Source organism: Astyanax mexicanus, chromosome 1 (assembly GCF_023375975.1).
Source record: "Astyanax mexicanus isolate ESR-SI-001 chromosome 1, AstMex3_surface, whole genome shotgun sequence".
NCBI classification, from domain to species: domain Eukaryota; kingdom Metazoa; phylum Chordata; class Actinopteri; order Characiformes; family Acestrorhamphidae; genus Astyanax; species Astyanax mexicanus.
The window spans coordinates 82,244,754-82,258,202 of NC_064408.1; the positions used below are offsets into that span (position 1 = coordinate 82,244,754).

At 34.8% G+C, this 13,449-nt stretch overlaps 1 protein-coding gene across 12 annotated transcripts in view; it reads right to left on the reverse strand.

The window, feature by feature from the left end:
• The window catches only part of trdn (triadin), a 77,567-nt gene that overhangs the window by 49,427 nt on the left and 14,691 nt on the right, over nucleotides 1–13,449 (reverse strand). For 9 of the 12 annotated variants that reach the window (XM_049484343.1, XM_049484379.1, XM_049484346.1 and 6 more), the window contains 2 exons: nucleotides 10,669–10,722; nucleotides 7,642–7,779 (listed from right to left, as the gene is read on the reverse strand). In XM_049484343.1, coding sequence (XP_049340300.1) covers nucleotides 7,642–7,779; nucleotides 10,669–10,722 — 192 coding nt within the window. The remainder of the gene's footprint in view (nucleotides 1–7,641; nucleotides 7,780–10,668; nucleotides 10,723–13,449) is intronic. The other 3 variants (XM_049484370.1, XM_049484361.1, XM_049484353.1) reach the window with 1 other exon arrangement.

Consider the following 13,449-nt stretch of genomic DNA (forward strand, 5'->3'; position numbering starts at 1 on the left):
AAGACTGCTGTGTATGATTTTTTTTTTTTTTTTTTACTTGCACATTCCCTAGCTTGTTTAAAAAAATGTTTTATTAGTTTGATCCACTTGGGGTTTCAGACAGGTAAGAAGGGTGCATCAGTACATTCCACACTGTGGTTGTGTCTGAATTGCAAGAAATCCTGTCTTGATGCCTTGTTTCCTACACTGTCTCACTCAGAAGGCAGTGTAGTCATAGAAGCCTTAGTTTTACAAATTAAAAGAAAATATGTTCTTATGTTGCCAAAGTACAGACAGCACACGTCTATATGAATGTTTTGCTGTTTTTGCTTGTGCATTAGCTTTTACTAGTGATGGCAAAAGTGGGGCTTTGGGGAGATTGAATCAAATGAACCAATTTATTTGGAAAATGATTCAATCTTGTGAGACAATTGAATCATCATCCATTACAGTGACTCTGGTGGGCAATCAGGCACTTTACCTGTTTGTTTTCAAGTTCAAAAGTATTCCAAACAGCAGATTTAGGTCATTTTTTAAGATTCTTCCATTTCACGAGGTGCTAATGGTTTGACAAATTATGATAACATTTAATGATAATATAAATAATAAAGCAATTATACAGTTGCAAGGATTTGCATACCTTTAAAAGTGTAGCAATGTTGTTGTGCTGTTTTTTCTGTACTTGCTGTAACTTTGGGAAGGAGAGTAACAGAATTTCAAAAGCTACTTAAATTGACTTGTCTTAACTTGTCCTAACTTGTGTCATGTTGACAACAAACACAATTCTGAGATCAAACTTTTAAAGTTTATTTAGGAACATTTGAGTACAAAACATTCTGATCTCAGATCCTTTTCAACATTTCAAATCCATGTGATGTAATGAAACCTATTTTGGGGCAGTGTATTTTCTGTTTTGATGAAGAATTCACCGCAGTGTGTTGAAACACTGCGAGTCAAAGGAATCGATTCAGTTCATATCTGAGTTTTAGGTTTGACATCATTAGCTGTTAGCATTTTAGCCCAAAATCAGAAGGCTAGATTATTTTACTTTACTTCAGACATGACTGGATGCCCTATAACTTCAGAGTCCTGTCTGAATACACAGCATTACTTACATTTCAGACACAGCCAACGTAGGACTCCGCTCTCTTTGGTGTCCTTAAGCTGGAGAGCAGCATCACTCAATGTATTTGGCTAAGTGAAAGCTAAGAGCTGTTAGCTTTTTGTTACTTTTGTTTTCTAGCTAGCTGCATTGTGACTCAGGATAGGTAGGTGTGATTATTTTGGCTTAGTTTAATTCTCCCAATGTGGTCCTAGAGATCACAGCTGTTTTACAATGTTTAGCTCTGTTGTGAAAGAAGCAATTTTAATTGTTTTTATTGCTTTTATTTAAAATACCCTGGAATTGATCTCACAATCTGGGCCATTATGATGGGAATCAGATGTGAAATGTTGTATAAGCACTATAGTAGAGCAGCCAGTAATAGTCTAGTTTAGCATTTTGACAAATTGATGATTCATAAAGCTTTATTTACTTCAATTGCTACAGAATAATTGTAATATTTTAACCAATGACTTGCTCCCTGAAATGTCTTATTTGTCTTACATTTACCATTTACATCATTTTACATAGCTTTTGCCTTTAAAGCTTCTTTGGGATCACTGGTCCTTGCACCAATTCAGGTTATTCTTTGTATTGGAAATGGAAGTGTTATAAAACTATTAACTGGTAGTGAACATGTTTATGTCATCATAGATTTAACATACAAACATAAGGACCCTAATTATCTCTGACAACAATATACCCACAAAACACATAGTTACAGTATATGTCAATAGGCAGATGCTTGTAAAAGTTAGTTTGAAGTGAGTTTTTTTAGCTTACATGTTCTCTCTTCTTTTACTTGGCACAGGGGAATGTGTTGAAATGACTGTGTTGTGGTAAATGATATGATGCAGACAGTATGTGGCAGATGGAGATTAAATTAAACACCATCTCCATTTAAGCCCATACTATGTGAGAATGCTTAAGTGAGGCCTCAGCCCTCTGTTAGTGTCTATATTTATACAGGGCACTGTAATTCTTAATGTAGAAAGGTTCCCTTTAAAGAGACAGTGCTTATTACTTGATATTTGCTGTGTATGTAACTGGGCCTTTTTCACATATCTGTTAAATCACTTGATTATGTATTTGAGTGCAGCTGTAGTTGTAGAAGTCATGTAACAAAGGAAGAATTTTTGTACACAACAGCTAAAAAAGGGTGTAAAATGTAAATCCAAACCATTAACCTAACCATAACCCTAACTCTTATCTTAACATTCTAAAGCTATAGGTTTAGGGTTAGATTTAAGGTTAACCCCTTAACATGCATTGGTCCATATGTGGGCTACAAGTGTAGTTAATATAATACCCTCTTTCTCAACAGCAAAAGAAGCTATTCACATTCAGAAAATTTGAGAGCTTTGGAGACAGGACCTTTTCCTACAGGACACTTGCAGAAGCTATTCACTCTCTACTACACCTAATAATTTGTTTAAAAATTAACACTGTATTAAAATAAAAGTTTTGGAGGACATTAAATGTTTGATTTGTCTTCACAATTTCTTTTGTAATTTATCATTCACTATATTTTAAATTTACTATATTTTTATTATGCAAATCCGTAGATAATATCTACAAATATTAAAAGAAAATTATTCAGATTTTCAGTAATGTTTCCTTTCAAATATGAAACCTTTTTATGTAATGCTTCAATAAATATCCCCAAGATTTAGGCCTGTAATATCAGGCAGAAATTGACAAAAAAGCTAGCATTAAAAGAAGTTAAGGTTAGGGTTTGATTCTATAGAGAATCATATACATTTAACTGAGAGTTCAGTTACATTTAATAGACATTCAGTTGAATGTTAGTTGAGCATATGATGCATCGATAATGGAACATCCAAATAAAAGTTCACTAAAACTATTGTTTATTTAGACGTTAATGGCAGCAACACATCTTAAACAGGCTGGGACGGGGCATCAAAATGCTATAAAAGTAAGTTGTACTAATAAATAAACAGCAGCAATGAGCAGTTTGAAATTTGGATGACTGGGTATAAAACAGTATTTTAGAGAGACAGAGACTCTCAACAGCTAAGAGGAATGATGGGCAGAGGTTTATCGATGACCAATTTGAGGAAAATGTTTCTCAACATATAATTGTAAAGACATTAAATGTTCTAATATTTACAGTATATACAGTAATACTGTCTAATGATTAAAATAATAGGTCCACACTTTTTTCCACACTTTTTTTTGCAGCTTAGTGAACTCATGAGAGTCACTGTTATTAGACTCATGAGAGTCACTGTGAGTCATGTGATTAGTTGTAGATTGCTCCTACACACTTAAAAACCGAGGTACGAAATAAGTACTTTCTTGTACTAAAAGGTACACTTTTCATAATTGTACCCTTAAAGGTATAATATTGCTCTTTACAGGGTCAGATGTGTTTTTCCTAACAGCAAAAAGTACAGATTTGTATCATTAAACCAGCCAAAAGGTACATTCTGTAATCTGTAACACTGTACTTATAAACAATATATATTTAAAGTTTATATTTTTTATTTGAAAGCCAGACAGTTTTGGATCATTAAGTTTTTGACACATATTCAGTTAATCATAATGTTTAATACCTTTATAATCTTTACTGGTACAAAAACATGGGTACAAAAAAATACTTTTACTGAAAGATACTTTTTTTGTACCACAATATGGTACAGCCCCAGCAACAAGCTTTATACTCTTTTAAATACAAATCTGTTCTTATTTTGTGTGTGTGTATTCTAGCTGTCTTTATTAATACCACTTTTGTTTTCCCATTTCAGCTTTTTTTTTTTTTGTTGTGTTGCTGCCATAAAGATCTAAATGATCTCTTTTATGATCTATTGTGTATATTACATGGGTCTGAGATTTACAAATCATTGCATTCTGTTTTCATTTACACACTACATTTTACACAGCAGTTAAACTCTTTTGGAATCGGCAACAGGCCACTGTTGCCCTTCCTATTTATGTGTTGTAACTGCTTATTAATGGTTTATAAGCAAATTAATAACTTTTAAAAATTATTTATTAACCCCTAACTTGTACTACTACAAGGAAATTCAGGACTAGTTGGGTGGCAGTGTTTATAGGTTTGCTCTTTACAGTTTACATGTTTCCTCCTTTGAAGAAAGACACTTTAATTTGTAAGTAAAATGTGATTGGTTGTTGACCTTAACACCATGCTGTTTGGTGCAGAGGGATTATTCCTGGCCTGGATTCTAAATCTATCCTGGATTAACAGAGTACATTTTTACCTTCATTATTAATTACAATCTAAATATAGTGCATTTAAACAGATTGTGATAGAGAAGTAATATGGTGCAGGTAATGGACAGTGAAAAATTAAGTGGGTGTTTCATTTTAAGAAAAATCAGTTGTTATTTTTTAATAAAAAGCTAAAATGTGCTTTATTTCTATTTATATTTATTAACTGATAAATAAACATAAACATAGTAACATACGTAACTGATTTCTTGTCAAAGGGAGAAATGGTTGATATGCCTTAGATAAACCAATTTTGATTCCATAAAATCAAAAATGTCTTGCGTGGCTTTAATCTAGGATACACTTGGGTCCTGGAGGAACAGTATTTCCTCCATGATGAAACAACAGTAAGGTGTTGAACACTGGCTGCGTCTGAACAGATTTGTGAAGCTAAATCCCTGTCTAGTTTGAATTGGCTTCACCTATTCAAATTATTCAAATGCCTGAGGAAGATTCATATATGTGTCATGTAATACATGTACTTAAAGTTCATAATAAAGATGTATATTTACATCATCATTGCTATATGTGTATATCAGTTAATATTCAAGACCATCTTTGTCCTACTAAGCATTATACGTTTAAGATTATTTTGCTTAGTTATGGAAAAATTATGTTAATCTCTTTTACTTTCAATTCTCACCTTATTTTTAGTAATTTGAACTCAAAATATGACCAAAAAGTCACTATTTAAGTTATTCTGATTCTTGCGTCCAAATTTAATATGTGATTTTTGGTTAAATTAAGTCTTAATTCACTCATTTTGAGACTTTGAGATTGCTTATTTTAATAAATCCCAATAATAAAAATGTATTCACCCCTTTTGGCATAAGTTTTTGGCATAATATAGGCATATCTCACTTTTTAGATATTTTGTCTAGTTTTTGCTTATAGTTTTTTCGCAGTGTATGGTGTATTCTGTATCATGTTTTTTGTGAATCATGATCTAAAGAAAACACATTCTATGAAATAAAGAAGGACATCATAGAAGTGACAGAGATCAATGCATATTATCCATTTTTGGTTGATTTTATTTTTCATTTTTCATGATCACAGCATCTGGTATACAGCCTCAATCTTCTGTCTCAAAGTTCTTCATCAAGGTGTAAAGCTGGAAAACAGTGACCTATGCTTTAGTATTACTGTCAACACTAAGATATTTCATCACAATCATAAAATAAAAAAATAACCAAAACTTGGCAAAAGTGAGTAACCAGGATTGGATTACAGGTTTGATAATGTATTGGTGAATTGTATTGATGACATGTATTGTTACAGCATCAAATGCATTTTACTATGTGGTGAACTTATTAATATCCCAGTGTCCACTGTCATTATCTGATTATTCTATTGTTCTCAGTGAACTTTATTGTTTTTTCCTAGATGAATGTACGATGTATAGTTTTTTTCTAATTATTGTGTCTTATAACACAGATGTAACATACAGAGGTGGAGCTGAAAACCCATGAGTGTGTGTTTAATTGTGGCTGTCATGTGTGGTAAATAAGAGATGAGTCTGGCTGCAGTGACCTCTCTTGCCAGACTAAGCCCTTGGATCAGGGCTGCCGGACTAACAGCCAGAGCCAGCTTTAGCTTTAGCCGGAGGCTCCGCAGAAGGAGAAGTCTGATCAGATTTCAGCACGACGGCCTATCTGATGCTTCCCCCCATGGGCTCTGAGAGCTTTCTCTGGACCTGCTGTTTGGATATGATAGCGATGTTTCCTAATCTCTGTGTGAATGTCATTCCCTAGACATGTGGCATGTCCCCCAGCAGTGACACGAGTGACCACCATTGGTAGGAATTTATAACAAGCTCTATTTGGTACCCAGGACTTGTCAAATCAAACCTCTGCCTGTGTTTCTGTGAGATGCAGTGAGAGTTTCAGTGTGTGTTGCACCACCATCCAAAGGTCTGGAATCACTTGTTTTACAAATTCCATAAAAATGTAAATTACAAGCATTTATGTTAATATAACAAACATTTATAAATACAGTATTGTGTTCAGTATTGCTGTGGCAAAAATATGTTAGATTGATTATCTGTTTACAATCTAAACAAGTTGATAATCACATTCGAAATACAAGTCATTTGGGATAATTACTGTAATATACTGTATACTGTATACTGCATACTGTATACTGTATACTGAAATGTGTTCCTTCCTGGTTCCTTCACAAACTTCATTTGTGAAAGTTTATTTTTAAAGTATAAAGGATTTTTTTTTTACATTTGCTTAATTAAATTGTGAAATATTACCAATTGCAAATGTTTTTTTACAAACTATTTTGTAGTGTTCTATCAAAACCTACAGACTCTACAGGTAACTAAAATTCTGAAACAGTTAGTTACTACATTAAAATATGCCAAATGTCGTTTCATAGCAGTGTGTAAATTGATCAAGAAATGTTAGCTAAGGGAAGAGTTTGGAAACACCCACACATATATACGTTGTGTTAGATTAATTTAGGCATAGCAAAAGTCTAAAAGGACTTTATCCTAGTCTCTGTTGTATGATGTTTGGTATGTCTTTGTTGTTTACAATACAAAATAGTTTTGAAACACAGCTTTGCCTAATATTATTGATTACAAAATAATTTCTTATTAACTGGAACAGGAAGGGTTTCGTAATGCAAAAGATATTCAGAGAACATAATATTTGTTTAGTAATAGAATATATAATATATGGAATATAATAGCAATTTTTTTCACCAAACCTAAATGTTTGTGTTTATGTTTCAATTAAGGAATTTTAAAGAAATTTAGAAAACTCACTGGAATATTAAACCCAAAATATTTTATGAAAAGGATCAAAGTTTCGTTATTAAAAATGCCATTTTAACCTGTAAATATTCTCTACTTGTGTTCCAATTGATTAAAAAAAATTTTTTTTGATCATTTTTTAAATACTTACAGAATATAGTCGCTGTCCAATAAAAAAAACATCTCCTAAACAGCAACTTTACAGAAAAGATAAAAAGCCTTCTAAACTTTTAATGGAAGTCAATGTAAAGAGAGTTTATTTAAGGTCATTTTGACACATTTCTATTGGTCCGTTCATCAAGAAAAATTAGCACAGTGTAAGAGACGGTTTGTCTGTTCAAATTATGTAGTAAACTAAAATTAATCAAAAATGGGGATACTTGTTTATTATTGGACAGTGACGATATCCAAGTCAAGAACTACTTGGGAGACGTGAATTAGCTTCATGTTGTTTAAAAAAACAGTGATTCCAAACTGTTGAACTGCAGTGTATGTGGGTAGCGTCAGTGTTAGTGCACAAAGACATTCAGGTCTACATGACGTATACCTTCTTCCTCCTCCTCCGGTGCTACCAAATTAGTCATAAAGGTCATGATTGCGCTCATCCAGTCGGTGGACTCCTCCATGGCGTCGGTCACTGCCTTCACGGGATCTTTGCTGATGTGCTGCATGCCTCCTGAGGGCACTGTGTAACAGGCTTACATCAGAGAAGAACCCCCACATGCTCATCATACCCTTACTCTACACATTCAGAGACAGGCTAAGCTAAGACACAGTTCAATCATCAGCATGTGTAACAAGTACAGATATCAGAGCATCATCACCTTTCAGCAGCAGCGCTCATAAACAAAACATGAGCTGTTCCTTCACTTATACATTGAGCTCACATAATCTCTCTATTCCTTTCTAAGTCCATATGATCGATTGACAACAAATCCAGCAGAAGAAGCAGACTGAAAAACAATAGCCTAGACAAGGAGATACGCTACGAATGAGAAAAAAGACATTTATTCATATTCCAGGTGGCCAGCTGTGGGGTGGTTTTGGGTTCCCTCCTTTTCCTCTGTCCATCCATGGTCACGTGGGAGTCTGTCACCTTTTTTTCCCCGTATGAATGTGCGCTAATAGCTGCCTGTCTGCAGTGTTTAAGCAAATTGCATAGCAAAAGCACAGCCATTCCTTTAGAGTCGCTGCTAGGCATTATGCAGAAGTGACAGCAGAGCAGGCAACAGACTCCAAACTCACACTGATATATTATATTATTATGACGTGTGTGTGTGTGTGTGTGTGTACATACAATACACCCTGCTAGTGGAATACACCACAGCACTGTGCTACTTTTACTGCATATATAGTTAAATAAGCGAAATGTTTACCTTAAATAACTTAAAATGTGCTTAACATTTCCACAGCAGTAAATAATATTATATAAGCACCATTCCTGCCAAAGGTTAGAAATCTGTATAATAATGTATGGTAGCTACCGTATTTTTTGCACTATAAGGTGCACTGGAATATAAGGCGCACTATCAATAAACATCTATTTTCTGGTCTATTTTCATACATTACACACATTTGACTGTAAGCCTCATTATGCGACACTAGTAAGGAATGGGGTGTCGCCATGTTTTCCTTCTAATTCATTAGATCTCGCCACTGGGTGGTAAACAAAACGGTAGTTGCTAAAAAAAAAACATTTTCTTTTCAAGTATACAAGCTCTGGACAATAATCTACACAGATACTAAAACTGTTTATTTGCTTGAGTAAAGCCCTTATTTCCATTAAGGCTAGCCGCGGTTAGCGGCTAGTGCTGCCCAACAGCGCTACACTGAAGAACCCTGAGTGTTCCGGAAAGCCAGGGAAATATTAGCTTAATTTAATGCTCTAAGTAAACGCTCAGGCTACAGGCTGATGATACTCAACTCTAAACAGCGAAAGAGCTAGAGCTTAGCGCGGTTAGCAGCTAATGCTTATACTGTTAGAGAACTAAACTGAAACTCCTGTATAACGCTGTACTTCAGCAGAGTGGCTTTACTGCTCCTTACAACCTGACTGCTAAAATTCATATACTGTATAAAGTTTACCGCCTTATAAGGCAAACTGAAGGTTTTTAGGAAAATTAAAGGATTTTAATTGCGCCTTATAGTGCAAAAATATGGTACATCAGAAGGTGTGTCTACTGATCAGCACTATTGTTCATTCATGTGTATATGCTACGTACAGTATCCATACTGACATACATAAACTGACATGCCGAAGATCATGGGACAGGAAATAGGTAACACCTCATGATCAATTTATATACTGCGGTCCCATGACTTTTGGTTTGTCACTGTATATGAATGAAAGTAACCTAAAGAACAAATTTGTAATTTATTCATGAATATGGTGTAAACATTTGCATCCTTTACTATATATGTTCTCCTTTTTGTTAGCAGCTTATTTTAAATCAGGACAACGTCAGAAGGATTAAGCATAAGCAAGGACTGTACGGAGCATAACTGGCATAAAATGGTGCTCAGGTGAGGAATTGAACCCTAGTCTGCCACATGGAGGGTAGTAATGTTATCCACTATTCTACACCAAGTCAGTTACATTCAAATCATCATGTTTTTAGTATTGTAATTAACAGATTAATACTCATTAATAATCATTTATCAGCAAACAGTAAAGCCACAATCAGAGATTTATTGAGAATAATTTTGTCTACAATATAAATACTGCCAGAAAATCAGATTTACAATAAGCTTAATATCGCTGATTGTGATTTAATGAGTGCTCAGTTCATGTGTTAACACTTATAACAGGTTTCAGTCAGACTGCTGCTTATTTTTAAAAAAAAGAATAACCATTTGAAGTGTCAGAGATTTAACAGATTGAATATTACAACATTATACTGCGGCATAAAAAAAGTTTACTTGCAAGTTTATTAACATATGAATGATTTCAAAGCGCATTAAGACAAATTAGGAAAAAAAAATTCAAGACTGTAAAGAAAAATGCAGATTTCAAGCTGTCAATGCATGCCACATTTCTGCTTAAATGCAAAGAAGAGGTATTCCATTCCAAATTCAATTTATTGTTTTGCAAAAAGACAAAAATATTCGTTACATTTTTGCCAATATTTCGTCCTTTGTTGACATCGAAACAAAGGGGAAAACTTCAGATACGCAGTCTTGAAGCTGTCGATAAAAAAATAAAAGCGTAAATTGCATGATTTCATTATGTAACTAAGTATGTAATCAAATATGTAATTACATTTCAGTAGAACAGCAGCATGACAGTAAAACTCTTGACTTTTAATGGTTAATTTCCCAAGTCTCAAGACTCACCATGACATGCATCAAAAACTCACAGTGCACAGCCAATAGAGTCTCTCTGTTCTAGTTTTTACAACAGAAAAACATACCATAATATCCAGAACAGGGAGACTCCAGTACCAGGGTAAAGAAGCAGTGAGTCAAAGGTCAGTTAAAACAACAGTCGCACTTACAGAAGCAAGCAAGCTAGCTGACGTATCAACACACAACGACCACTGCAAAGTTCAAAGCGCAAACACACAAGACAGCTTGCCTCTAGGCCCGCCTGCCTCCCTCAAGGCTTTCCTGACCCGGCCTGGCTGAGGTCCTGTTAAGACGAGACACAGAGCAGAGGAGTTGCACAGCGACACAGACGGACAGGCCCTGCCGCACAGTGAACACCGCACACAGGGAGCATGCACGGTAAAGAGAGGAGCAACAGCAGTGCACACACAACAGCTATAGACTGTAATAGAGAGAGGAGCATGCACATGAAGAGACAGGGAGCAGATGAAAGGCACACAGTAATAGTCAGTGTGTGAATGCACAAAGGGAAGGGATTCAAATACAGTATAGATCCTGTCATGTAAAATGCCTGTATTTGTATTTGTTTGTTTATTTATCTTATTGTAAGATTTTATGTCATAATTAAGTGTTATAAAGACTCACAGGCTCATTAATGCTCCCTATCATAGAAAATTACCATTTTTTTCAGTTTTGTATAATGCTCAGTTACATTGTAATAAGAGTCACCCTTAATGCATCGTGAGTTTAATTAAAGGTCAGTTGATTGATTGATTGATTGATTGATTGATTGATTGATTGATTGATTGATTGAAAAGATGCATATTGACTAATTGTAAACTTTATAAACATAACTTGGATGGAAATGGATTTGATTTATGAAAAATAATCTTCAGACTTATTTTTACACTATGGGATAAACTAGCAGATTTTTATTTCTAATAAGATCTGAGTAACTGTTTCTTCAGCAGAGCTAACACTAATGCTAGTGCAGTGGTAGATGGATTTCTTATCTCCTTAGAGCTTGATTGATTTACCAGTTTGTTAACTTGTCAAGAAAACACTAAAAACAGGTAGACCTTTTTTTCAGTGTTTTTGATTTTACTGTAGCTACAGGAGCCTAGCTACTGATCTAGTTATATATTACCTACAAAGTAACGATGCGTACTTTACAGCATGTTCACCTTAAAGTCGACACGAACAGCTAAACTCACAATACACTGCATGAAGAACACAGCGCATGAAGAACACAGTGTCAGGGAGGGTCTCAGATCTAGCTGAGCGATTTCTCTATGTGATAAGTCAGGTGCTGGGAGGGGGAGGTGGAACATGATATTTCTGCTTTATATTATGTGGCTCAGCCTGCAGGTGCATAATGACATCATCTCTTTTTTTTCACAAAAAGAGGGCAAAAGTGATTACAGCTCCATCAAAGATTATGTGAAACCGAGAATTCAGTACTTTAAATGATATGGATTAAATGATGTATTGGTTTTTAACCCATATAACACCAGGTTAATGTTACAAGATATATTTTTTGTTTTTAGTAACTCTATTTGCATATAAATGACCCTTTAGTTGCTCTATTTGCATATAGATTACTCTGTACCTCAGGAGAGGGTAGAAAGGGTAAGTCCTGCTCAGCGTTATGAAATGTCTATTATGCCTGCAAGTTAAAATAGTGCTGAGTTACAGAATAAAGATAATGAATAGAGGTTTCAAAAACGTCAATAATAATACAATTAGCTAACTTTAAGGTAACTTTAAGGTTTTTTGCTACACTCTATGAGACTAAAGACAATAATTCCACTGCACCTTTTTAAAGGACATTTTTAACGACTGATGTTTTTTTTTCGCATGCTGTAAGCAGCATCAAAATTCAGGGTGAAGCCCATTATTGTGAAATCTGCTCTAAACAGAAATGCTAATGCAGCGCTGATGAATTCAGTGACATTTGTTTGATTAACTTCTTAACCTACTTCATGAAAATCCATTATTGTTGTCGGAGCCCTGGCTCTTCAGTCACGCTCGTTTCTCTCTGCCTGCACCCTTTCGTGTCATGGCCTCGGCAGCTAATGCCCTGGTAAACAACAGATGACAGTCTGGAGAGAGTGATCCAGGCAAAAGCTCAGACAGTGCAACCAACCCTTCAAATCACTCATTAACTGTTTTGGCACAGACCTAAAGAGTGAACTTCCAAAACATTTAATGGAGCTCAGCGCGTGAGAGTCTGGGAGGACAGACTGAAGGCTGCATTTAGTCTTTCGCTCGCCAGAATATGAGTCCCTGCTGTGCGCTTTTACTTTATTATTCATTAACTCTTAAAATTCCACTGAGAGTACTTGTGCTGTGGTATACTTAAATGGAATTACAAAGCTGTGTAAGTGATTTATGTTCTATTCTATCACCGTTGCACAGACATTTGCATTACTTTTAATGTAAAATGATTCAAATGTATTGATTTGATTATTATTATTTGTCAATCGGTATTACAAATAAATTATTTTTGGAGCAGGAACAGGGCTAAAACTCCTTTTTCTTATAATACAATGTCTTATTTAGGATACACTTTCTGCAGCCCACCTCATCTGCTCTTTTTACCTCATTAGCTTTGGTGATGCATCTGAATGTACGGACACTGACTGATCTTGAAAATGTGCTGATATACTGACATATAGACTTTATATGCTGCAGTTCACCCTAACAATGCTCCTAACTCTAACCTTATCCCTAATACAAAACCTAACCAATTACTATTTAACCCCATTCAACTCAAAGCCTAACCCAGACCCTCTGCTTCCTGCTTCTGTGCCTTTCAGAGGCTTCTCTGCTTTCATACTTTTCTTTATTTTCAGACATTTTCGAGCTTCAGTATCTAAGATCACTATTTAGATAAGCACTACCATACTGTTTTTTTTTTCTATTTTCTTTTGGACTTTTTTATAGTAGAGCTGAACTGTAGTATCATTCAGTGTTCTTTTAAATATATAGTTTAATCTTGTTTGAATCATGTTTTATTCATGCTTAATTC